Source organism: Dasypus novemcinctus, chromosome 3 (genome assembly GCF_030445035.2).
Source record: "Dasypus novemcinctus isolate mDasNov1 chromosome 3, mDasNov1.1.hap2, whole genome shotgun sequence".
NCBI classification, from domain to species: domain Eukaryota; kingdom Metazoa; phylum Chordata; class Mammalia; order Cingulata; family Dasypodidae; genus Dasypus; species Dasypus novemcinctus.
The window spans coordinates 13,727,685-13,755,666 of record NC_080675.1 but is presented as its reverse complement, the minus strand read 5'-3'; the positions used below and the strand labels follow the sequence as shown (position 1 = coordinate 13,755,666).

General features: G+C 38.5%; 1 protein-coding gene across 8 annotated transcripts in view; it reads left to right on the top strand.

Annotated features, from left to right (window-relative positions):
- Window positions 1-27,982, top strand: part of UNC79 (unc-79 homolog, NALCN channel complex subunit) — a 329,268-nt gene that overhangs the window by 198,887 nt on the left and 102,399 nt on the right. For 5 of the 8 annotated variants that reach the window (XM_058292338.2, XM_058292349.2, XM_058292334.1 and 2 more), the window contains exons 21-27: window positions 796-875; window positions 959-1,107; window positions 3,780-3,937; window positions 6,088-6,269; window positions 7,711-7,912; window positions 8,929-9,108; window positions 17,315-17,601. In XM_058292338.2, the coding sequence (XP_058148321.1) occupies window positions 796-875; window positions 959-1,107; window positions 3,780-3,937; window positions 6,088-6,269; window positions 7,711-7,912; window positions 8,929-9,108; window positions 17,315-17,601 (1,238 nt within the window). Of the gene's footprint in view, window positions 1-795; window positions 876-958; window positions 1,108-3,779; window positions 3,938-6,087; window positions 6,270-7,710; window positions 7,913-8,928; window positions 9,109-10,564; window positions 10,631-17,314; window positions 17,602-27,982 lie in introns of all 8 variants that reach the window. The other 3 variants (XM_071213722.1, XM_071213721.1, XM_071213720.1) reach the window with 1 other exon arrangement.

The following is a 27,982-nucleotide window of genomic DNA, read 5'->3' as shown; positions in this document are numbered from 1 at the left end:
TCCGCTAAATATTTTTAAGGCTTTCTCCTTAAACCAGAGTCAAGTGCTGAAATCAAGTGTATAAAATACATTAGAATGGAAGACTCTCAAAAAAACCTACTTATTAGTTAAGCAAAGATTAACTAATAAGTATGAGACTAGAAATTGCCAAAACTTACGATACTGATTTCAGCAAACTAGCTTTGCTGTCTAGTTAACTTGTGAATTCTCATCTCTGGCATACCTCTGTTCTCTAGCATACCTCATGTACACTATGCCACCACTCCCTATGATGGGGGCCAAGGTTTTAGAAATCCTTACAAGAAGATAAAACTGTGAGTGGCTGTCCTGGTCTGAGTAGGCTCAACTTCTTCAAAACGCTCCCCTCTTGCTTCAATGCATGGGATCAATCCTTCCTTAGGTGTTGATTCACCTGGGGCATCTTGTTTTAATACCTTACCCCCTTTCAGTTAGGAAGGCATGCCTCACTGGGCTCCAGGTCCCCTTCAGGCAACAGCAGAGCTAGCAGCCCACAAGAGGATAGGGCTGGGCTGGGGGCATCCCAGGGAGCTGGAGGTAGCTGAACACAGGTGGGCTACACAGGGAAAAACTAAGCTGAGAATCCTAAATCTAGGTTTCCAGCACTTGCATTATAGAAAGGACGTATACTCTCTTAAAGAGCACATAAAACATTACCCAAATACTTTTTAGTAATTCTATATCTATTTCTATTCTTCTTGGTTTTATGTCCTGGATTAGCTCATGGTGGGGAAGAGGAGGAATTAGGCTAACCTTTGTGCAATTATTTCTTCACAGCAATAAAGAATGATACTGAAAGAAAATTTTGCTACCAACAGCTTCCAGTAACTTTGAGACTAATATATACCATTTTCCAGGTATGTTTTCTGAAATATTTGGACATTTGGTTTTATAATCATGCTGTTTGGATAACTCAGTAACCATGAGGTTCTTTGCACAGGAAATGGCTAAATTTGAAGAGCCAGACATTCTTTTTAATATGCTTAATTGCCTGAAGATTCTCTGTCTACATGGAGAGTGTTTATACATTGCCAGAAAAGATCATCCTCAATTTTTAGCCTATATTCAGGATCATATGTTGATTGCAAGGTATGTCTTGCAGTTCATTTTTTATGTTAATATAATAGCCTTAATTATGAAAATTAAAGTTAAAATAAGACATTAGCAAATTTGCATTATGTTTCTTAGCCAGGACAGCCTCACTGCCAATGGGAGCTGCTTCCTTTCCTCTATTTAGTGTTATTTTAAAGTATGTCAATGAAAGGAATAGTAAATTTCATTTGCTAAATTCTTTATAAATAGAAAAGGTAAATTAAGGATTTTAAAATGCCTTTCAGCTGTTAGGTGACTTAAGAAAAATATCAGTGGATAGTAAGGTAATATTTATCTAGTGTAATTGAGTAAAGACTCAATTTTCTTCCTTGAAATGGAACTGTTAGTAGACACCTAAAACTCTCTCCATATATTGTCTGATAAAGTATTTTTTAGAGTGCTGAGGTATTTGAGAATAATAATGCACAGTGATTTTCTTCCTGAGAACCTTAAAGTAATTTTTACGATCTTCCTGAAAAGAAGTTAGGAAAATACTATCCTCAGTTTATATGGCTTGGAGAAAGTAGTGGGAAACAGAAATGAATGGGAGCAAGTGAAGACGAGGCAGCCTCGCCGAGAGGGTGGAGGCAAAGGTGTGTTGCCAGGAAATGTCAGGCATCAGCTCAGGTGAGGAGGGAAAAGAGCGTGAGCAATGTGGGCATCCGCTGGAATTTCCTCCTAACAGAATGGGGTCGCAGGTGCGATGGGAAGATCTGGAGGAAGGGTAGTCAGGGCTGCCCTGGATCGGAGAGGAGTGGAAATAATCTGAAAGGATGAGTGTAAAGGCCGAGACGAGCTGCAAGTGAAGGACCAGGTCAGGAGTTGGGCAAAAGTTCCCTTCATTCCGGGGGCGTGGAAATGCTAAATGGGCAGACTCGTGTTGTTAAAGACAACCCTATCAACTAGGTCCCCATGCCAAGTGGATTGTTGTGGTGGCATCTCTGACTCAGCCTTTGGCATACATAGTCCAGGTTTTTTCCATAAACAACTCCCTTGACACAACACCCATGCCAGACAATGATGGGGTCTGGGAAAAGAACCTTCTTCCATTTTTCAAACAAGGCTGCCTGGGATCCAACCTTTAGAGAACCAGAAAGCCACTGGTCACTAAGATAGTTTTCTAGCAGTGCCATATATAGTCGGCTCCTGCAACTAAATTGAGAGCTCCCCAGGGCCACAGATGATGTCTGCTCTTTTCCTTTGAATCCTTCCTAGGCCTGTTGTGCTTTGGAAGAATCACCATCCTTATCTTCACAATAATAAGAGTAGCTTCAAGTGGTGGACCAGCTACTAGGAGTCAAGCACTGTGCATCATCTCAGTTAATACAGCCAGCACCGGGAGCAAGCTAAGGTTCAGCACGTTAAGGAATTTGTACATGATCATACCATTTATTAATGACAGGATTGGAATCAGATCCATATTTGCCTGACTTCCACTACTCAGATTAAGTATAAGCTATTTGAAAGTTGTTCCTTTCAATCCTACAGCTCCAGAATGTCTTCTCTCAACCACAAGCAGCCCCAGTGGCCTCAATATGCCACCTTTAAAATGGAGAAAGTGTGTGCCATTTCTCTTATCTTCTAGCATTGTATTATGAGTTTTTAAAGTCACAAGTAGTTTTGATTCTGATAGTAACTCTGGAACCAACTACAAAACCAAACCAAAATTCAGGTGTCTGCTAAACACCTGAATAAAATTTTTGAAACCAATAATCTATTCTTACCCAAAGTGTAAGTTTGCAGTTATTCGATTAGTAGTTGATAGAAACATAGCTTAAACAAAGGTGAATGTTTGACTAGTCGTGGTCTAGCTTTTGGGCTGGCTGGTACTCACAGTGACTAGGGATCTTTCTCCTTCTCTCCTCCTTGCCCTCTCTCCCCATCACTCCCCTGTTCTTCCTTCCATGTTGGTCTCTTCTGAGGCAGGCTGTCCCTGTGAGGTGGGACAGAGTGTCCCATCGTCCTTCATGCCTGAGATTTCAGGAGAACGGTTCTCTCTCTCCCAGTGTCCTTATCAGTCTTTGAAAAAAGGACTCTGGCGTCCCGCTGCTTGGGTCGTATGGCCGCTCTGACTCATTACCCTCTCCACAGGGTTGGAGTACTCTGACCAGTCTGGACTTTAATTTCACCCTCAGGATGGAGAAGGTGCGGGAGCTTGATTGACAGCCCTGCCAGTTGGGGAGAGACTGTTCCTAATAAAGAATGGCTCATTGCCAGAATAAGGAGGATGGGCCACTGGGCAGGCAAAAACAACACAACTCCCTGGAGTTTTCTCCCAAGAGAAAGGAAATTTTTAAGAAATCACTTATTACCCATTGTCCTAATGTGACTGTCAATTTTCTACGTTAACAGTCATTATTAATTTATATAGTTAAATTTATATATCTGAATTTATAATATACAGTTCTCAATTTTTATTTTAAAAAAATGTAATGTTAATTGGTGTTTTCTATGTTGTTAAATAAAAGTAATTTCTTTTAAAGAAGCATTAACAGAGCACAGGAAAAATTTATCGGAAGATTATAGTTTTGTGAATGAGAGTGATTTCACCAAAAGCATCTCTATCAGCCACCTGCTGACTACATTTACCATAAATTAAGATCATAGATTTTTTTTTCCTGGAAAAGTCATGATAACTGTAATCACTTTGGCTTCTTCTTGATCTGCAGTCTGTGGAGAGTCGTCAAGTCTGAATTTTCCCAGCTGTCCTCATTGGCAGTTCCTCTTCTTCTCCATGCGCTGTCACTTCCTCATGGTGCTGACATCTTCTGGACAATCATAAATGGCAATTTCAACAGCAAAGACTGGAAGATGAGGTTTGAAGCAGGTACCTCTGTATTAGCTTTAAAATTCTTTCTGGGTCACAGGTAAACATAATCTAGCCATGACATCTGTTTTTGACCTTCCTTCCCCCCCCCCCCCCCCCATATTCTTAGATGTTCTACTAGCTAAGCTTGCTCTACAAAGTGTTTTGCAGAGTGGTCTTTAGGTAGGGTGACCATGTCCAGGTTTACTTAGAATAGTCCGAGTAATTGTGCACTTATTCACTCTTAAATAGGTTGGATGATAAATGATATGGTCAAGCTATTAGATTACCTGCCTCAGAATACCTGGGAATGATTAATAAAAATGCAGATTATTGGACTTTCCCACAGACTTACTAAATCACAATCTTTGGGGGTGAAGTCAGGAATCTACATTTTAACAAGCTATCCAGATAATTCGTTCATGTTGGAAACTCTCTGCTGCACATCCTTGCCGTTTGAGCATCTGGGACCAAGTTTGGTACAGTGATAGGTATTTTTTAGAGCAAAGAATGGCATGCTCCCAGCGGCGGTGACCTGCTTGTGTTCTTCTAGCCTTCCTCCTGTTGGCTGCCTTGCCATTGCACTTTGCTGGTCCTCTCATTCCCAGGGACAGCATGCAGGTGGATATGCCATAGTGTGACTGTTCAGAGCAGTGCCCTATAATTCATGGTCGCAAAAGTTTATAAGAAAAAAAGGAAATTCTATCAGGCAAGTTAACTTGTGCTTTAGAATGTGTTACCTCGAAGAGTTCTTGCTTTTTAATGCCCACATAAATCCCATGGGCTAATTCATTTATATGCCAGCACATGATGTTATAGGGAATTAGATAGGGGTAACATTTTCTAGCAAAAAGGTACATAGTCTTAGCAACATTTTATAGGCATTTAAATAAAAATAAAGGGGATAAATATTTAACTGTGTTCTTTCATTCCAATTTAAGGATTTTAGATTGTTGCCACATTAATCTTCTGAATCACAGCTCTGTTTATGTTGCTTTTCTTCTCAGAAGCCCTTAACGGGTTCCCAATGCCTAGAGAATAAATTCAGACTTCTTAAACTGACATTGAAAGCCCTCCTTGATCTAATTCCAAGTGTTTGCAGCCTGGTTCCTCATTCCTCTTTCAAATCAGACCATTGCTATTTTTCCACTGATTCTTGTTTTCCCTCATCCGTGCCTTTGGCCAATCTCTTTTCTCCATCCTAATTTAATTGATAAGACCAAATATAGACATGTTAGAAGTTAAAAAAAAAAAGGTATAAGTATAATTCAAGACCACAAAATAAGATATGTCATATAATATATTTGAACTCACGAAAGCTGTATGTAAACAAATGGCATATAAATGAATAGCATGTAAAGGAATGGTAGGTGAATGAATTATATGTAACGAATAGTATTTTTACAGGAGTTCTTGGGATGGAAGGGTTACTCTAGGAGGTCACAGTAGACTTTACAGAATACATCGAATTTCAGCACATATTTTCAAGGAAGGTAGAATGTCAAGAAGCATCTAAGAGAAGAGAATATTCTAGGCTACTGAATCAACTTAAGCAGAATCCTGAAACATCTCCATTCACATGGCACTGTGTTGTTTAACCAGCTATTATAATGTTTTATAATGTTAATGTTTAAGAGTTTAATAATGTTAATGTTTAAGAGTGACTGGGATAATTTAACATAGATTGGCAGAATAATTAGAACTCTGTCAAATTAGGGCACATCTATTTCATGGAAGGAATAAATATGCTCCCCTAGCCCCAGGAAGAGTCTCTCTGGTTCTGTCATTTCACATCATGACACAGTCAGGGCAGAGTCAGGGCTAGAGCCCTACTGTCCACTTCCCTTGGTGGTCTGCAGAGCTTCTAGGCATCAGCCACAAGACATGAGCAGAGAGGCATTTGAATCATTTGAAATTCAGCGGAAAGTTAAGTTAAACAATGTTAAACAAAGGGAAAGATCATCTGAAAAAAACAAGACTGCCTCGCAGAAAAGTGCGCAGAGGGGAAATGACACTTACTGTGCTGGCGACCCAGAACACCTGAGAAGATGGCATTCCAATTTCCTTTTGGAAGTTAAAATACCACGTGGGGGTGTGATCAGTGTGAACTTTTTCTCAGAGTGTCTCAATAAATGTCACGTTCTTTTTGTCCCGTGTGCTTTAAATTGCAGTGGAAAAAGTGGCTGTAATTTGTCGATTTCTGGATATTCACTCAGTGACCAAAAACCACCTGCTGAAGTACTCGCTGGCACACGCCTTCTGCTGCTTCCTGACCGCTGTGGAGGATGTCAATCCAGCTGTGGCCACCAGAGCCGGCCTCCTGCTTGATACTATAAAGAGGCCAGCCCTGCAGGTGATGCCCCTCACAAGCGTGGTCTCTGCTCTGCGGGTGGTCTGTGTCAGCACTCCTGAACCACGCGACGATTTGTCACAGAAGCCTGGAATGAAGATGTCAGTGACGCAGATGACGATGACTACAGCAGGGAAAGCATAGCTAGTGTCACACCTTATTAAGATATTTGTCAATATTTTCTTTTCAGTCCTTGTCCATATGCTGACATCACTTTCGTATAGATACATTTTTTTGTGAGGCAGATTTTAAAATAAGGCTGGTTTTGCTTATGCCACTTAGCTGGCTCCTGGCCTTCCAGCCCTTGTCATGAGAGGCTAGGTGCTGAGATAATTCAGAGGACATATACTATTAATCAAAGCAAAACATGAGAAGGTAAATATGCTATCAAAATGAAATGTCATGGAACAAAGCCAAAGAGACATAAATTATGACACCAGGAGAGGGTTGTATGTTTATCTTGTTTGGACCCTTTATTTTAGAGACACAATCTAATTTATCAGAGGACACAGAGTAAATTAGTAGGAGAATAAAAAATAGAACGTAAGCCTCCAAAATGCTCATCTACTGTTTTTCCGTATTGACACCTAATTTATTATTATTATAGTAATAATAACATTTATTAATAGCTGCTACATTGCCAGAGCAGTGTATTAAAAGTGTCCCATTATCTCATTTGATCTTCACAATTACCTTTTGTTGTTCCCAATTTACAGATAGAGAAGCTGAGGATTAGAAGGGGTAAGTAAAGTTTCAGAGTCACACAGCTAAGGAATTGGCAAAGCAAACTCAGGACCATCTCATAAAATGTCCATGTTCTTAATTATCTCTCTGTGTGTGTACACACTGCCTCCCAATCCAGTAATATAAAGCTTCGTCCTGCTTTTAAGACCAAGAAGAAAGAGATAGTTATGCAGGATCTGTAAAAATTATTGCAGGGTTATGATGCCTGTGGACCCACATCCTTCCTTATGAAATCCTCTGTTGTCTTCTGCATAGGACTTCTCTGTTGGTCTTAATAAAACTATGTAGTTGTAAGTCCTACCCCTGCTCAGGGCCTAGAACATAGCAGGCAGTTGTTGGATAAGAGGGAATGGTCTTCTCTTAATGGAATGGGTGGGATGGTCTTCTCTTAATGGAAACTATAAACATAAAAAAGAAAATTGGGTTTGAGGACATTTGGATTACGTGGTTATTATTTAATGCATTAGAAAAGCAATAACATATTTAGTTCAGATTTCTGAACAAAAATTCAAAGGATACTCTACAATTAGGAGAAACTCCTCTTCTGAATTTTTTTTCTGCTGAACTGCAAACTTTAAAATTTTAATTGAGTTGTTCCACATTATAAGCAAGAATTGAGGCAGTTGCTTCATTGTCTTTGCCTATTGCATTTACTTAAATGTCTATGCCTGATTTTCCTTTTTCTTTTTCTCTTCCCCAGGGCCTGTGTCTTTGTCTTGACTTCCAGTTTGATACTGTGGTTAAAGACCGACCCACGATCTTGAGCAAACTCTTACTCTTGCATTTTCTTAAGCAAGATATTCCTGCTTTGAGCTGGGAGTTCTTTGTCAATCGATTTGAGACACTTTCTTTGGAAGCTCAGCTACATTTGGATTGCAACAAAGAATTTCCTTTTCCTACAAGTAAGTATAACAAAGAAGTTGCTTTAAGCAGTCACAGTTCCTATCCTTGTATTTGCTAGATAAGCAGAAGACACCCTGAATGAATTTTAATTTCCCTTTTTGCAATGTATTAGTTTGTCAGAGCCACTGTGACAAACACCGCACAGTGGGTTGGCTTAGACAACAAGATTTTATTAGCTCATGGGTTGGAGACTAAAAGTCCAGAATCAGGATGTCAGCAAGGCCATGCTTCCTCCCAGAGTTGGAAGCATTCTGGTGCTGGCAGTCCTCCGTCACATGGAGATGTCCTTGTCCTCCGGTTGCTTTCTCTGACTGCATCTGAAATGCCTCTCTTTATAAGGATACTCCAGGGATACTAATTGAGGCCCACCCTGATTCACTTTGGGCACACTTTAACCGATCTTCAAAAGGGCTGTTTTACAAATGGTTTCTTACTCCTGGACATGTGGACTAAGATTAGGAACACATCCTTTGTGGGGTACATGACTCAATCCCCAACATGGAGGATACTAAGACCTCATGTTCGTGATAAGTATTTTTTTACTATCTACTATAATAACTCATAGATTTGATTATATTCTGACATCAAAATTAGAATTCTTATTTCCTCGAGTACCTATGATAGCCATTTGTGACTGTGCATCTAAAATGCTATTCAGTCATCATGTTTGTGGTGTTGTTCTTGAACAATTTGTGAAATACGTTTGCACCTTGCACACTCGATCTTGCGTGCTTATTGACCAGTTACCTGGAGCTCTAAATAGATGGGGAAAATATTTTAGTCCCTGATCTATGCTTCCGGTGGTAACAAAATGACATAGTTTAGTCTTATTCATCTAAAGAGAAAAGTGATAAGCAGTAGTCATGCTTTTCATGTGGCTCATCACAGAGGGAGAAGAATGACTTGGGTACCCATGAGAGATGTATTTTAGTATTAAAATATACAGAGGTGGATGACTTCAAACTAGCATAGCCGATTAAGGAAAACTGTGCCTTCTTTCATTCCTTCTGCAAAGCTATCACCGCTGTAAGGACCAATGTCGCCAATCTCAGCGACGCTGCTTTGTGGAAGATCAAGAGGGCTCGTTTTGCAAGAAACCGCCAGAAGAGCGTGCGCTCCCTGAGGGACAGCGTGAAAGGGCCGGCGGAGTCCAAGAGGGCGCTCTCCCTTCCTGAAACCCTAACCTCCAAACTTCGTTGAGTATCTCCTTCCATTCTAACATTGGCTCTGTTTAATGTCTTCCTGAGGCTGCCTTGTCTCGTTGAACGTTCACAGAGAGTAGCACATTTAGCAGACTGAAGTCTTTGAGCAGGCTTGGTTTTCAAATTCCTCGGGGGGTAAATGCCTGGGGTGGCTTTTTCCAGTTTGGGGATGAAGCAAAGCACTGATCCTGCAATAGATAGTTTTTAAATACAGAAGGCAGCAAACTTGTTGACACTTGGGATAAAAATTAGGAGACACATTTACTCCTAAGTCCTAGAAAATGAAATTTGCCATCACCAACCTTGTAACCTAAGTACTTTCTTGAATAAGATTTTCCAATGGGACCTGTGATAGCTTAGGAGGCATAGTTGGGGCTCAGAATACATTTTTTTTTCCATGTGTGATAGAAGCAGTCAAACAATCCCCCAACAAACCAGTAATATGTGTTGCTTTTGAAAAAGAAAAATCAGGCTGAGGAGAAGGTGAATTCCTGACTGGTGTCACCTGATAAGTTATAATTGAAAAGTATATCGCCAATAAAAAGAAAAAAAAAGACCATACATACTTATTTTCTAAAGGTCTTTCTTTATATTGCACTTTTAAAGAGAACAGAAGTCTCCTTAAATTAATAATGAATAGGTAAACTAACAACAATGGCCCATGAATGACAAACAACTAAAACTTTAGAACTGAATCATCTTATTAACTAATGAGTATATTTAAACCTACTAGTAACTTGTGAAAGTTAATAAATTAGTTAATCTTTAATTGCTCTGAAATTAATGAAATAGCACCATAAAGCATATTTCTTATCCTGTTAGAAGCAGAAATGTTTACTCTTTCAGTAGTGTTTATTAGAGGCACAGTCTTAGGTCACATAACTATTTTCTTCATAAATATGGTTTGATTTCATAAATATGGTTTGATTTTAGTTATTTTATTTTCTCTATTTTATGACAAGATATGGAAGTGTGGTATTTTGAACTTTGGAAGAGTCAGTGAAAGTCCTTTAAGCAATCAATAACCCAGTTTTTCAGGGAACAAAGCTTGTCAAAGGGGTCATTTAAGAATAACCTGCAGTGGCGCTAGGCCCCAGGTGAAATTAAATCAGACCCTCAGAAGCAATACCTAGATTAAATAAACTACAATTTTTGTCTGAGTTTCCCACTATTATATAAGATATGCAGCTTATTTATTGCTATTTTCTTGTTAAATTGTTCACATGGCAATTTTGAAGATGAAGAATTGAAGCAAAATCTAAGGATGTTCTTGAGGTTCAAATAAAACTCCAAAAAACTTCTGTGACATAAAAATCATTTATGTGATATTAATTACAAATAGGAAAAATAAACCTGCCCTACTATCCAATGCAGTTAGCACTGAGTATATTTTCTAGACGGAAGTTGTCTTTAATGCTTATTTAAATAGAGTTGTTGTTGATTTTTAAGCTGTGAGGTTGACCAGGCATGAGCAGTCTGCTCCAGCTCTCGGTGGAACCCCCGAACAGACACCAGGTGGGTACTTCTGACGTTGAAGGGCTGTGTGCGAGTATCTATCACAGGTGGACAAGGTAAAGAATGTGGTGTCTCTAACTGGACCAGAGTGATACACTTCAGCTTTGCAGGCTCAAAAGGGTCTCACCCCCGATTTTCAAGTGTTTGTTCCCCTGACCTAGCAATTCTTTCCATTTCAATATTGGCATATTATTTTTGGCCCAGTTCAGTTTTGGTCCAGTAAGAAGCACCATGTTACCCAATTGTACACCTTTCCCCAGAGAGCCAATATGACTAGAATTATATATAGTACTTATATTTGTATGTGTACTTACACATATAAATATGTATGTTCATATATCTCTGCTCTACGAAACACATACATTTCATTTACATTTTAAAAGGTTATGCATTTGAACCGCTGTCATCCACTCATCCCCTTAGCCATTCCTAATTCTTTGCAACTATACATGCATTTCTGTCTCTCAGAGAAAGGAGGATTTCCATTATTGGAAAGACCAGAGAGTCATATTCACCTCGGTACAGTGTAATAATCATTTGATGTTTCATGATATATTATAGTTTATCATGAGGGTTAAAGGGACAATGGCAAGTAGGAAAACTTTAAGACCATGTGTATTTGTTATAAGGAGGAAGTCAGAAAGAGAGATTTAGGGATGGAGAGCAGAAGAGAGAGAGCCCCAAAGATCACGAATGGCTGCAGAGAGCAGATGTTGGTCAAAGGGTATTTTCTTCTTTAAAATTAAGATGAGAAAAAGAATGAGAAACATTTGGCAGAGTCCCTCTACTTTGTTTTACACATCATTCATGCCTCTACTGTGTTAGATTAAGAAAAAGGGAGTAAAATTAAGAACTTCTGATGTTGATCTTCATTAGAAATGTGAACTCCATCCAGGTTCCCTCTTGTTAGGTTTTTTTTTGAGATTGTTTGTGTGCAATTTCATTATTTATCTTTAATTTACCCTCCTCTTGTCTTTTTGTCTGAGGGTGTCCTGGAAAAACTAGTCTTTTATTATTATCCATTTTAAGAATCCAGTCAAAGGAGTCCTTTCACATCTTCTTGGAAAACATGTATATCCATTTTTGAAGTTAAGCAAAACCTTCAAGCATCTAATTTTCCTCTCAGAGATGACCAGATGGAAAAGGGGCAAATAGGTTTTAAGTAAAATACGAGCTAAAACTTCTAGAAAGATGATTTACATGGCACCAAAATCAGCAATGCTTGCTTAGATTTGGAAACGTCTGAACTAGCTTATAAAGCAATTTCAAGCTAGTTTTCCATTTCTGCATTATTATTTATTGGACATTGAATGCTTAAACTTGGAAGCAAAGATGTGCCAGGATAATCATATGATTGTGTGGGATGGTTTAAAATAGTAATTAAGTGGAAACTGAAGAACTTAATGATACTTAATGATCATGCTTTTGTTTGGTGCAAGTAACGAGCTCTTCTGTTTAAGACCTCTTATTGATTAAGCCTGAAATAAAGCAAATGCCCTTTAGTTATACAGCAAGACTTAAAATTTTAATTGCCCTTTAGACTGAAGTTTTTGGCATTAGACTTACAACTTATAGCTCTCTCATTTTAGCCTTTACACATTACCCACAGCAAATCTTGGCAACAAAGGTTAATAGAGAGCTGTGTTCTATGATTTTTAGGAACCAAATAAAAGGCCTTTGTGCATATAAATAAAATTCATAGAATGTTACAGTTGAAATATATGTCAATATTCTTATTTTATGGAAGAGGAAACCAAGGTTCCTGGAAAGGAACAAGTTTCGCGAACTTTTTGGTAATTGATCTGGGTCTCAAACCTGATTTCCTCTAGAAGGCACCTATGATAAATGTTAGTAGGAGAGCACCTTTATTTAATTCTAATTGATGGAATATAAAACCTTTTCACCTGCTAATCTGACATTTGTATAATTATAATTTAAGGTGTATTTTCACTGATGCTTTAGGAACTAGGAATTTTTTGTCTTTGGACACCTAGAACACTTGTTGAAGATTGAGTATAAAGTAGCAATTGTGGTGTTTTATATTCGCATAATACTGAAAAATGTTTTTAACCCCAAGTGAACACAGGAATCTTAATGATATCTTGTTTCTCAACACATGGGATGAATAATTAAACAATAGTAGGTAATAATAATAATATTACTTCATAGCGTATATTACTTCTTTACCTACAGAGAGTTTCATTTCAACTTTCACAACAATTCTTGATATATTTAAAATATTTTTTCACTTTACACATGGACACGAAAACTGTGGTACTGAGGGATTAATGAAATCTGCCTAGGTGACTTTCTCATGATTACCTGTGCTTGACTTTTTAGGGACAGAACTGATACTACACTTGACCTGCTTTCTTTCCACCCCAGTTACCTGTTGATAAACTGTTGCCAGGGTATTCCTGCTCTGGGGGGCATGGCAATGCCAGTGGGTTATGGAGCTGAGCTGGGCATTTGGGTCTGCTAGTCAGCTGGGTCCAGAGCCATCCCAAACCCTCAGGCAGCTCCCAGTGCTACTCCAGGCTACAGGGAAGCCTTGAGATTCTTTGGTCTGAATTTGTATCACAAGAGTAGGTGCCCAATGTTAGGAAGCATTGGTAAAATGCTCTCATATTAGCCTTTCCTGCCTCCCTCTTAATGTTCTGGCCTAGAATTCCAAATAACTTCCCTTTGAGCTTTCTTTTTCATTGTATAGATGGTATACAATTCACCCATCTTAACCACTTTTGAGCATACAATTCAGTGGTATTAATTCCATGCACAATATTGTGCTACCATGACCACCATCCATTACCAAAACTACCTTTCCATCACTCCAAGCAGAAGCTCCATGCCCATTAAGCAGTAACTTCCCCTCCACCACCCTCTACCCTGGCGACCCTGGTAACCTGCAATCTACTTTCTGTCTCTATGAATTTGCATATCCTAGGTATTTTATAAAAGTGGAATTCTACAACACTTGTCCTTTTACAGTTTACTTCTTCACTAACCTGTAAGATGCCTATCAATCACTAAGATCCAGTACATCAAAGGGTACATTTGCTGCTATAGGAATGCTCTGATCCGAAATTTGATTTTGGAAAAATGACAATGGTTATTTAACAAATCTTCCTGCTCTGCTAGGAAAGATGAAGAATACAAAGATGTGTCAGAAATTACTATACTTCCGGCGTGCTTAGTTAAGTAAGGGGGATAAGGCCTGAATATAAGTAAACTGTCACCTAAAGTGAAAATGTTAGTGTCACAGCATGGCTCACACCACATGCAAGGGCAGCAGGATGTTCTGCCCACTGGAGGCATTAGGGGAGGCTTTGTGGACAAGTGGATTTTCAGCCAGACTTTGACTGGCAGGTAAGAAATCAACATATGGTGATAGCACATGGGATAGGAGAAGACAAAGGCAGGAGTGGAAACATCCGTGAGATGGAGTTAGACCCAGGCCCCAGGTTACAGCCTTCTGTGGCTGCATGCACACACAGCAGAAGTGCTATGAGCTAAGTTTTAAGTTGAGTGAATGAGCTAGGGAGATCAGTGAGCAGGGAAATTAGAACTCCTCTCATAAAGCGTAGTGTTTGATGGTTAGCTTCTCTGGACCAAATGCAGAGTAAGCTTGTAAAAGGGGTCATTGCCTCTCCTACCAAATTGTCATTTGTTGGCTTGGAGTCAGCGAGACTCCAGAGGAGTGAGTGAGACCTTATACAGACTAATGCTCCCTGTTTTCCTAGCTACTCCCCTGCTGTTTTTGAAACTTTATCTGTTTTTCTACTTATATGCAAGACAAAATCTGAAATATCTATTTGAAATTTTGTTCAATTAACAGACATTTATTAATGATAAGCATCTATTATATATTGACTCTGTCACATATTCTGCAAGGGCTATAAAAATGGGCAAAACATGGCCCTTGCATTCAAGGACCCTGTGTTCTGGTAGGGGAAATTAGACAAATGAATGAGTAAAAAGTTCTGTCTTGCATTATAGTTATTTGCCATGTGAGAGTTAGGAAGTGCTAAAGGAATTCTTCCTTTGTTCTGCCCTGTCTCCCTCCCATCTTCCCTTCTTATCTGTCTTTAGAAATTCAGACTCCAGGGACCACATCAAATTGGTGAGAGGAAGGTGGGCATATGCACTAAGAATGGCTTCTGGGGACCAGGTTCATAGACTAAAATGGGAGGGGCAATTGGAGGACCACCATGCACGGTGAAGGCAGCATCATAAGCAAGGGCAGAGGTGAAAAAATATTGGCTACACTTAGACCCACGAGTAGTCCAGCTGGTAAGAATGTTGAGTACTTGGGGTGGAGAACATAACATATTTGCAATAGAGAAATAGGAGATAAGTCTGGAAAAGCAGATCCTGATCTTGCCTGGTTTCAAATAATCTAAATGCATAAAATTGTATTATAGTTTGGAGTTTTAGTCAGTTGTGTAACTAGGTGAACAGATTGTGGTAGACCCAGTTAAAGTTATGAGTGGAATATTTCTGCCTTTATCTTGATAAAAATACTTACATATTTCTTTATAGAAATAGTCAAATTAAACTTCCTTCACATGTTAAATCTCTGGTTAAGATAGAAATTGAAATTTTATAGACTAGAATTCAGTATTTTAATTGTCATGACTTAGAGAAAATATTGTAGGCATTTAGGTATAAAATGGAAATTTCATACCCTTTATAGATTAATATTGTCTTTATGAATTATAAAGGAAATTTCCAATTTTAACTTAATGGAGTTAAGATTCTTGGCCCAAACTTGTTTGAAACAATAACTTCCTTGTAGTTATAAAGTAAACTTGGGGGAAAAAATCAAAATTAAATATTTTTCAATGCTGAAAAAATAGTTCTCTAAACTTTTTCAATTTTTCCCAAACATTTAATTTTAATGTATATTGATTCTTCTCATTTCTGGCCTCTTGTTAAAATAAAGTATTCCACAGAAACTAATTTTTTCCTGGTGACTGATGCATGCCTAATAATAATGATAATATTAACAGTTTATTTATTGCTTTCTGCATGTGAAGCACTGTAATAAATCCTTAGGTTTTAGTTTAGCAACTCTTTTGGTAAAAAAATTTTAAGTACATTGCACTTATTCATTCCTTCATGAACAGGCTCTATGAGACAGAAAATGTTATTAATGTCCCAGGGTTGTATGAAGTATGTCAGGTGGCTTCCCACATATTAGAGGTCTTAGACTAAGTTGATTCTGCTGCTTCTTCACTTATTGTCAGCCATTCTACATCAGTTTATCACTTTTGAACAGACCTATTTCCTTCTGATCATCTAGGGAAACTAGACAACCAAGCCTGTTAACCATACATGCAGTCTTAAACCAGTTAATTCTGAATTTGCGATTACCTTCATGCCATTCTTCATTGCTTCAGAGGAAAGTATGTGGGCTTGAGACAGTTAATTTCCCCCCAATTTCCAAAATTTTTTAATATCTTAACTTCTCTTGTTGGTGTCCTGGAAGATTGAGTTTTTGCCAAATGAATTGAGGAATTAATGGATACAAATTAGTACCCAGCTCTTTGTCTCATCTTTTGTGCCATAATTATAATGGTTTGGTTTATAATGGTTTGTAAGCAAAGTTTGTTGTCAAGTAGATGATTTCCTCTCAGGATGAGAGATGAGGGTGATAGCATGCTGATCTAACTCATCAGGCAAAAACTTTGTTTTCCATGTACAAGTTCTGATGTTTGTCAAAAGAATACAAAGGGTCTGATTTGAGTAAGCCCTGAAACATAGAAGGGCAAAGCTCACTCTTCCTTCACCAAAATTCCTAAAGCCAAACCATATTAGAAAAGGCTAAAAAACAAGGAGAGATTAAGTATAAGTTCTGACTTTGAAAAATAGCAGAGAAAATCAATGCCTGGTTGCTGCTCAAATACCATTATTTATTAGATTAAAGGGAAGCCAAGTGCTAAGATAGTTTTTCCTTTCATGTGAACTTTCAGCTCACCTTCATGTGGTGTTTTTCTTTGTTTTTCAATCTCCATGCTTCTCTCTTCCTGTCCTCCCCTTGTATGTTTCTCATTACATACAGAAGGGCTGATAATTTGCTATTTATAATTTTGACTATCATTCAAGGAGTACATTCTGCTACTATATCTTTCTTAGCATTCAGAAAAGAAAACTTTTTTTATACCAGCTGACTTATGAGCATAACTAAATTGAGATGATAATTTAAACAAAATAACCCAATGAATGTTTTTTATGTTCAGTGGATTTTAGAATATTATTATTATTATTATTGTATTTTGCTACTTATATGTGCTTATTTTACAGAACTGGAAGGGAAACTTCTCTTTTATTATCACTGAGAATAAAGCTTTGCCAAGATATTTTTAAACCTTGTTAAATGCAGAGTTTATTTGGGTATTTGTCTTGCTGTCAGAGGATAAAATTCCTTCATAGTACCCTGTTTTTATCGCCACTACCTTATGGTTCCTGAATTACTTTTTTGTTGATGAACACAATAACATAACCCCCTGACCTAATGTTTTGTTTAGTAGGTAAAATTGTATCTTAGTTTCTTGTCTAGGATAGAAACCTTAAATACTTAGTGGGAGCAGAAAGTGTGCTGCTTTATCAATATCTAAGTGAAAATTCAGTTTAAACTTACTTGTGGGGGAGACCCCCACTGACGACCTTTTCTTGTACTGACAGGACAACAGTCTCCTGAGAACGACAACACCATCAAGGACCTGCTCCCAGAGGATGCTGGGATCGACCACCAGACAGTTCACCAGCTGATCACAGTGCTCATGAAGTTCATGGCCAAGGACGAGAGCAGTGCCGAATCAGACATCAGCAGTGCTAAGGCCTTCAACACGGTCAAGAGGCATCTGTATGTCTTACTGGGCTATGACCAACAGGAAGGTTGCTTCATGATTGCACCCCAAAAAATGCGCCTGTCAACTTGCTTTAATGCATTCATTGCAGGAATTGCCCAAGTAAGTTTAATAGCAGCTCTCGGAGGTCACCCCATTACTAGAAGCAAGTCGTTGAATTTCATTTAGCCAACGTTTGTTGAGTGTAAAGGTCTATGCAAGTGGGAAACCGACTTGGCCTGGTGGTTAGGGTGTCCGTCTACCACATGGGAGGTCCGTGGTTCAAACCCCGGGCCTCCTTGACCCGTGTGGAGCGGGCTGATGTGCGCAAGGGGTGCCCTGCCACGCGGGGGTGTCCCCTGCATAGGGGAGCCCCACGCGCAAGGAGTGTGCCCCGTAAGGAGAGCTGCCCAGCGCAAAAGAAAGTGCAGCCACCCAGGAATGGCGCCGCACACATGGAGAGCTGACACAGCAAGATGACGCAGCAAAAAGAAACAAAAGAAACACAGATTCCCGTGCCGCTGACAACAACAGAAGCGGACAAAGAAATAAGATGCAGAAATAGACACAGAGAACAGACAACCGGGGTGGGGAGGAGGGGAGAGAAATAAATAAATAAATCTTAAAAAAAAGGTCTATGCAAGTGACTTGGTATTAGGCAGGGGTCTGTGGAGGCGAATATAAAGCTGTTTAAACTCAGTGGCCTGGGGTCATGAAAGGAGTGGGGGATTTTTTGTTTGTTTTTCCTTTTCTTTCTTGGCCTCAAATGGAGAGTTGAGTTAATCATACAGCGTCATGTCACACTATCATCATTGGTTCATGCAAGTCTTTTCTCATGTTTGCTGCTGCTTTTTTTTTTTTTAAAGATTTATTTATTCATTTCTCTCCCCTTCCCTCCCCCCCCCCCACCCCAGTTGTCTGCTCTCTGCGCCCACCGGCTGCGTCCTCCCTGTCCACTTCTGTTGATGCCAGTGGCACGGGAATCTGTATCTCTTTTTGTTGCATCATCTTGTTGTGTCAGCTCTCTGTGTGTGCAGAGCCATTCCTGGGCAGGCTGCACTTTCTTTCGCGCTGGGCGGCTCTCCTTACGGGGCACACTCCCTGCGCGTGGGGCCCCCCCAGGCAGGGGACACCCCTGCGTGGCACGGCACTCCCTGTGCGCACCAGCACTGTGCATGGGCCAGCTCCACACGGGTCAAGGAGGCCTGGGGTTTGAACCATGGACCTTCCATGTGGTAGACAGACGCCCCAACCACCGGGCCAAGTCCACCGCCTGTTTGCTGCTTCTAAACAGTGTATTGTAGGCCATTGCCTACAAAAGGGTTGAATAGGGTTACCTATTCATTTGCCCATAATGAATACTTAACTGCTTCCAACTCCTTATTACCCCAAACAGCTCAGCAGTGAACATCCTGGTACAGGCATCTATCAAGCAATGTCAGAATTCCTTTGGAATATGAATCCAGGAGTAGTATTGCTGATTCATTGTGGTATCTGTATGCCTAATGTGACCAGTGCTACAAACTGCTCTCTAGTATGGCTGTACAAGTCTGCAAAGAATGTAGATTTGGGGTCAGAGAGAGTGAATGTGAATTTTATTTCTGCAACTTCTTGGCTATCATAGCTTTAGGTATCTGCTTACTTGCTCATTGGTCAGGTAGAGTTTTTGAGAGATTAGCAACAACATGTTGCAAAACACCTTAATCAGTGCCTTTCTCATGGCAGGAACTTAAGCGTTATTATCAATTAACTCAAATAGACTGTAGTATAATGAAAACAGGCAAAGTGTTGGCAATATGCATACAGTTGTCTCTAACTGATGCTGATAATGAGGTGCATCACCATCAAAACTCTGATATCTGTGACTAAGAGCAGATACTTCATTTTAGATACTGAAATCAGGGATGGGCTTTAACTCTGGGCCCATTAATTGTGTTTTATTTGCCTAAATTACTAAAAGAAGGGGGGGAAAGATTATTAATCAGCCTGTGCATGTTGGGTGTGCCTGGAGACAGGAGTTCCTACTTTATTTAAAATTTTTTCAATTAATTTTTTCAAACACTTAGGAAAGTAGAAAGACTGGTGCAATGACTCTCCATGAATATATTTATCACCCAGACGTAATTTTATTAAGATGTTGCCACATTTGCTTTAGTCTTGTAACCCTCTCCTTTCTTTCCCTCTAACTCTCCCAAAATTACTTGAAAGCAAACCCCAGATTTCATGTCAGTTTACTCCTACATTCTTCAGTATGCCTTGCTAAAAATATTTTCTTACATAACCAGAAAGCCATGATTTCTCCCGTGTTAGCAGTACTTCCTGGATGTGTGCGTGCCTGTGTCCACATAGTTGCGCCTAGTCCACTGTCCATGTGTCCCTCATTGTCTCCAAAATGTCTCTTTTGCAGTTGGCTTGTTCAAATCAGGATTCAAACAAGGCTGTCTTGCTCTTCAATACTTTTTAATCTGGAGCAGTTCCCACCAACCCACCCACCATTTCTCATACCATAGATTTGTCAAAGGAACTAGGCCAGTTGTCTTACAGAAATTCTCCATTCTGAATTTGTTTTCTTTCTCGTGGGTCATTTAACTTACTTCTTCCCTTTCCTGTGGTTCCTATAAATGGAAGTTGATTCTAAAACCTGGATTACATTAAAATTAAAACTTTTGGCAAGAATACTTCCTAAGTAGGTTGTGTAGTCCATGCTGCATCTCACCAGGAAGTACCCAATGTCTGCCTGTCCCACTTGGAGGAGTGCTGAGATGGACTGTTGGCTCAGGTCATGGCAGCTGGATCCCTCCTTGTAAAGGTCCTCATCACCTATTAATGGTCATGGCCTAAATTTGTTATTTCATTAGAGGTTGCCAAGTGGTGATCTTCTAATTCTCTTTTCATTTTTGGATGTTTGTTATCTGGGATTTTTCTGAAAAGAATACCTTTCCTTTATCACCTAAGGTGATCTGTTGACACTGAAGAACAATTCTTACAGGAAAGTCAAGATAAATGTTTATTTCTTGCCTTTGCTTCCTTCTTTGTTACTTCCAGTTGTGCCCAATGAGTTTTTTCTTTTTGATTAAAATTTTTTTTTATTAGAGAAATGGGTTTACAGAACAATAATGCATAAAATACGAGATTCCCATATACCACCCTACTACCAACACCTTGCACTGGTGTGGAACCTTTGTTGTAAAAGATGATAGCACATTTTAATAATTATATTCTTTATTAAAGTCCAGGGATTAATTTAGGGTTTACTGTTTGTGTGGTGTAGTTCCATGGATTTTTTTCTAAAAATTTCATTGTTACAATACATATAATCTAATATTTCCCCTTCTAATCATACTCAGATATTTATTTCAGTGCTGCTAATTGTGTTCACAATGTTGTGCTACCATTATCACCGTGCACTGCCAAAAACATATCCCTCATTCCAAATAGGAATCCTGTACATTTTAAGCCTCAACTTCCATTCCCTATCCTCACACTGTTCCCTGGTAACATATATTCTAGATGCTGACATGATGAGTTTGCCTATTCTAATTGTTTCAAATCAGTGAAATCATACAATATTTGTCCTTTGGTGTCTAGCTTATTTCACTTAACATGAGAGCTTCAAAATGTTGAAGATCTTAAAGAGATGTCATTACATGCATCAAGACTTCATTCTTTTTAAAATATTCCATTGTATGTATATACCACATTTTATTAATCTATTCATCAGTTGATGGATGCTTGGGTTGCTTCCATCTTTTGGTGATTGTGAATAACGCCACTTATGAACATTGGTGGCAAATATCTGCTCAAGTCCCTGCTTTTGGTTTTTTGGGGTTTATACCTAGATTTGGGATTACCAGGTCACATGGTAGCTCTACACTTAGCTTTCTGAGAAACCACCAAACTGTCTTCCACAACAGCTGCACGATTTTATATCACCACTAGCAATGAATGAGTGTTCCTATTTCTCCATGTCCTCTCCAACACTTATTTTCCATTTTTTAATAACAGCCATTCTAATGGGTTTGAAATGGTATCTCCTTGTGGTTTTGATTTGTATTTCCCTGATAGCTAATGAGGTTGAGTATCTTTTCATGTGATTTCTGGCCGTTTGTATTTCTTCTTTGGAGAGATAACTATTCAAGTCTTTTGCCCATTTTTTAATTGGGTTGTTTGCCTTTTTGTTGTTAGGTTAAAGTGTTTCTTTTTGTATTTTGAATATTAAACCTTTATCAAATATGTTGTTTTTAAATATTTTATCCCATTGTGTAGGTCATCTTTTTACTTTCATGATAAAGTCCTTCGGGGGACATTTTTAATATTGATGAGGTCCTGTTTAAATTTGTCTATTTTTTCTTTTGTTACTTATGCTTTGGGTGTAAACTCTAAGAAACCACTTCCTAACACAGGACGCTGAAGATTCTTCCGTATGTTTTCTTCTAGGAGTTTGTAGTTCTAGCTTTTATATTTAGGTCTTTGATCCATTCTGAGTTCACTTTTTAAAAAATATGGTATGAGGTAGTGGTCATCCTTTTTTTTTTGCAAACGTACATCCAGTTTTCCCAGGACCATTTGATTCTTTCACAATTGAGTGGTCTTTGCCACCTTGTCAAAAATCATTTGACCATAAATGTGATGGTTAATATGTGAACTCTCAATTTGATTCCATTGGTCTATTTGTCCTTGTGCCTGTCCAATGCTGATTTGATTACTATGGCTTTGTAATAATTGTGTTTTTGTTGTAGTTGTTTGTTTATTCATGAGCATTTAAAAAAATTTATTGAAGTATATCACTCATACATTTACATACATAAACAATAAGTGTATAGTAATAGTTGTGAACTTACAGAACAAACTGTATAATATACAGGGCTCTCATACCTCACCATACCACCAATACCTTGCATTGTTGTGAAACATTTTTAACTAATAATTTAAGTACATCCTCAAAATATTACTATTAATGCTAAGCAAAGTATCTTATATTTGATGTATTTTTCCCACAACCTGCCCTATTATTATTATTATTTATATTATCATTTATACATGAACATACATAAACAATAAGTGTACAGTGAAAGTTGTGAACTTACAAAGCAAATATGCATGACATCATACAGGGGTCCCATACATCAACCCTCCACAAACACCTTGCATTGTTGTGAGACATTTGTTACAAATTATAAAAGAATATCATCAAAATCTTATTACTAACTTTAGTCCATATCTTACATTTGGTGTATTTTTACCCCAACCCACCCTATTACTAATTTTTTCAATATATTTTTATTGCTGAAGTTGTGAACGTACAAAACAATCATGCACATGTGCAGCATTCCCATCCAACACCCCTCCATCAACACACTACATTGTGGTGGAACATTTGTTACAGATTATGAGATATTATCTTCAGACTGTTAAAACCAGGGCTATGATTCCTCCAACTTCATTCTTCTTTTTCAAGGTGGTTTTAGCCACTCTGGGCCCCTTACCCTTCCATGTAAATTTGATGGTTGGCTTTTCCATTTCTGCAAAGAAGGTTGTTGGAATTTTTAGTGGAATTGCATTGGATCTACAAATTTCTTGGGTAGTATTAACATCTAAACAATATTTAGCCTTCTATTCCATGAACACAGATTGTCCTTGCATTTATTTAGTTCTTCCTTGATTTCTTTTAGCAAAGTTTTGTAATTTTCTGTGTACAAGTCCTTTACATCCTTGATTAGACTTATTTCTAGACATTTGATTCTTTTAGTTGCTCTTATAAATGGAAATTTTTTCTTGTTTTCCCCTTCTGATTGTTCCTTGCTTGTGTGTAGAAAAACTATGATTTTTGGGTGTTGATCTTGTGCCCTGCCACTTTGCTGAATTCATTTATTAGCTCTAGGAGCTTTGTTGTAGATTTTTTCAGGATATTCTGTATATAGGATCATATCATCTGAAAATAGGCCAAGTTTTACTTCTTCCTTTCCAATCTGATGCCTTTTATTTATTTTTCTTGTCTAATTGCTTGGGCAAGAATTTCCAGTACAATGTTGAAAAACACTGGTGACAGTGGGCATCCTTCTCTTGTTCCTGATCTTAGATGGGTAGCTTTCAGCCTTTCATCATTAAGTAGGATTGCTGGGTGTGGGCTTTTCATAGTTGAGGAAATTTCTATCCCTAGTGTTCTAAGTGTTTTTATTGTGAAGTGGTGCTGGATTTTGTCATATGGCTTTCCTGCATCAATTGAGATGACCAGGTGTTTTTTTTTTTTTTTTTTTGATTGTTTGTTTCCTTCATTCTGTTAATGTGGTGTATTACTTTAATTGATTTTCTTGTGTCAAACCTTGCATACCTGGGATATATCCACTTGATCATGATGTATAATTCTTTTAATATGCTGTTGGATTCAGTTTGATAGTATTTTATTGAGGATTTTTACATTTATATTAATAAGAGATATTGGTCTGTAATTTTCTTGTGGTATCTTTATTTGGCTTTGGTATGAGGGTGATGTTGGCCTTGTAGAATGAATTAGGGAGTGTTCCCTCCTCTTCACCTTTTTCGAAGGGTTTGAGCAGAATTGCAGTTAAGTCTTTTTGGAATGTTTGGTAGAATTCCCTTATGAAGCCTTTGGGACCTGCATATTTCTTTGTTGGGAGGTTTCTGATTACTGATTCAATCCCTTTACTAGTGTTTGGTTTGTTGAAATCTGTTCCTTCTTGAGTGAATGTAGGTAGTTGGTATATTTCTAAGATTTGTTCAATTCATCTAGGTTTTCTAATTTATTGGCATACAGTTGTTTATAGTATCCTCTTACAGTTTTATTTTAGTGAGTCAATAATAATGTTCCCCTTCTCATTCCTTAATTTAGTTATTTGTATCCTCTCTTTTTCTTTGTCAGTCTAGCTAAAGGTATGTCAATTTTATTGCTCTTTTCAAAGAACCAACTTTTGTTTTTGTTGCTTCACTCTTTTTTATTTGTTAACTGAACTCCCTGTTGTTTCGTTTGTTTTCTATTTAGTTTATCTCCACTCTCATCCTTATTATTTCCTTACTTCTGATCACTTTGGGTTTAGTTTGTTCTTTTTCTAGTTCATCCAGTTTTGAGGTTAGGTCTCTTATTTGAAGTCTTCTTCTTTTAAATGTATTTAGAACTATAAATTTCCCTCTCAGCACTGCCTTTTCTGCAGGCCATAAGTGTTGGTATGTTGTATTTTAATATTCTTTCTCCTGAAGATATTTCTTAATTTTGCTTTGGATTTCCTCTTTAACCCATTTGTTGTTTAAGATTACGTTTTGTTCAATTTCCACATATTTGTGAATTTTCCCTTTCTCCCTGTGTTATTGATTTCTGGTTTCATTCCATTATGGAAGGAGAATATGCATTGTATGATTTCAATATTTTTTAATTTATTAGGACTAATTTTGTGACCCAACATGTGGCCTATCCTAGAGAATGATCCATGTGCGCTTGAGAAGAATGTGTATTGTGTTTTTGTTGGGTGAAGTGATCTGTATCTGTTTATTAGGTCTAGTTGATTTAGAGTAGCATGCAAATCTTGTACTTCCCTAATGATCTTCTGACTAGATGTTCTATCTATTATTGAGAGTGCTATAATAAACTCTTCTACTATTTCAGTAGAACCATCAATTTCTCCCTGCAAGTAGGTCATATATATTTATAATTGTTACATCTTCCTGTTGAATTGACCCCTTTATTAGTATATTATGACCACCTTTGTCCCTCGTAACTGTTTTTGACTTAAAGTCTATTTTATCTGATATTAGTATAGCCACCTCAGTTCTCTTGGTTACTACTTGCATGGTAGTAACCCATCCTTTTTTCCCGTCCTTTTACCCTCAACCTACTTTTATGTTTGAATTTAAGGTGAGTCACTTGCAGACAGCACTTAGTTGGTCATGCTTTTTTTTATCCATTCTACCTATCTCTGCCTTTTGACTTGAGAGTTTAATATATTTATGTTTAAAATCACTAGTGGTAATACAGGACTTTCTTCTGCCGTTTTGCTATTTAGCCTTTGTAAGTTTTATACCTTTTTGGTCCCTCACTTCTGTTAATATTTACTGTTAAATTTATTTAATTTTTTGTGTTGTGCCATACTGTGTGCCTTCTCATTTCTAACTGGATACATTTTTCTTCCTTTTTTTTTTTATTATTCATTTTTTTAAAATATTACATTCAAAAAATATGAGGTCCCATTCAACCCCACCACCCCCAACCCCCACTCCCCCCACAGCAACACTCTCTCCCATTATCATGACACATCCATTGCATTTGGAAAGTACATCTCTGGGCATCGCTGCACCTCATGGTCAATGGTCCACATCATAGCCCATACCCTCCCATGTTCCATCCAGTGGGCCCTGGGGGGATCTACAATGTCCCGTAATTGTCCGTGAAGCACCACCCAGGACAACTCCATGTCCCGAAAATGCCTCCACATCTCATCTCTTCCTCCCATTCCCCGCACCCAGCAGCCACTGTGGCCACTTTTCCCACACCAACGCCACATTTTCTCTGTGGACCTTGGATTGGTTGTGTCCATTGCACATCTATGTCAAGAGGGGGCTTAGATTCCACATGGATACTGAATGCAATCCTCCTGCTTTCAGTTGTAGGCACTCTAGGCTCCATGGTGTGGTGGTTGACATTCTTCAACTCCATATTAGCTGAGTGGGGTAAGTCCAATAAATCAGAGTGTAGGAGTTGAAGTCTGTTGAGGTTCAGGGTGTGGCTATCATATTGTCAGTCCAGAGATTCAAATCCCCTAGATATATCTTAAACCCCAGCACCAACTACAATTCCAGTAAAGTAGCATGAAAGTCTTGTGAAAAGAGATCCCATCTGAGTCCAGTTCCATCACGCAGAAACACCAGCTTCAAAGAAGGGCCAACTGACATGGCAGTGAACCCCATCTGCCGTGACCATAGAACCTGTGGGTCTCTTTAGCCCTCAAAAGGACCAATACCTGGGCTTGTATCTACTTTATCTGTCTCTGAGACTCTGCTCAGGTGTGCATAAGGGCAATCCTTCTGATAACCTCCAGACTCCTTTTTAGAGAGTCATAGCCATATAAACTCATTTCTCCTTTCCATTTCCCCTTACATTAGGTCAAACAGCATTTTAAACTCCTGCTATTATATGTAGACGGGGATATTCTGCTGATCCGCATTGAACCTTTAATTCAAGGTCATTTTCTAGTTGCATCATCAGCTGGTATTTGGTAGTGATCCCTTGGTGCCAGGGAGGCTCATCCCCGGGTGTCATGTCCCACACTGGGGGGAATGCATTGCATTTACATGCTGCATTTGGCTTCGAGATTGGCCACATTTGAGTAACATGAAGGCTGTCAGGAGGAAACTCCCAGGCACAGTGCTGCTCTAGGCCTTGTTCTTATTTCAGGCGTATAGGCTCACAAGCATAGTCATTAGTATCAGGAGTTCACTGTTGGACCCTCACTCCTTCCTGGTCCTTACCGTTGCACCTGGGGGACTGCCGCTGCTCCTCTAGGGACCATGACAGAGCACCCCCGGCCAGGAACCCAGTACCCCCCCCCAGCTGTTGTTTTTAATTGTTTCCACTATGAGTATATCCAAACATTACCATGCACCATGGACATGTGCCCTGTATAACTCCCTGTCAACCATATATCGCCTGTCAATAACTGGATACATTTTTCATCTGTTTTCCTTATGATTACTTTGGGGATAAAATGTAACATCCTAAATATATAACAACTATATTTGGTCTGATTCCAACTTAACTTCAACAGCATGCACATATACTTTTCCTGTACTCCTCTGTCTCACCACCATTTTAAAAAAATTCTCATTAACACCTACCTTTGTACATTGAGATATATGTCAAACTACATAGATTTATCATTATGTTTTATGCATTTGCATTTTAACAACTGTCGGAAATAAGACATGGAGTTATACACCTAACAATATACTACAATAATACTGGCATTTATAACTACCGAAAGAGTTACCTTTACCATAGGTCTTTATTTCTTTATTTCACTTTGAACCACTGTCTAGTATCCTCTTCCTTCAATCTGATGAACCCTCTGTAGCACTGCTTATAGGGCAGGTCCAGTGGTGATTGAACTCCTTCAGTTTTTGCTTATCTGCAAATGTCTTAATCTATCATTCATTTTTAAAGAAAGTCTTACCAGATATAAAATTCTTGGCTGGCAGTTATTTTTTCTCAGCACTTTAAGTATTTTAACCCACTGCCTTCTTGCCTTCATGGTTTCTGATGAGAAATCAGCACCCAATCTAGTTGGGACTCCCTTATATGTAACACATTGCTTTTCTCTTGGAGCTTTCAGAACTTTCCCCTTGTCCTTCACATTCGATAGTGCAATCAGTATATGACAAGGTGTATTTTTCTTCATGTTTTTCCTGTTTGGTGTTCTCCAGGCTTCTTGGATGTGCAGAGTCACATCTTTTGCTAAGTTTGGGAAGTTCTCTATCATTATTTCTTTGAATATTCCTT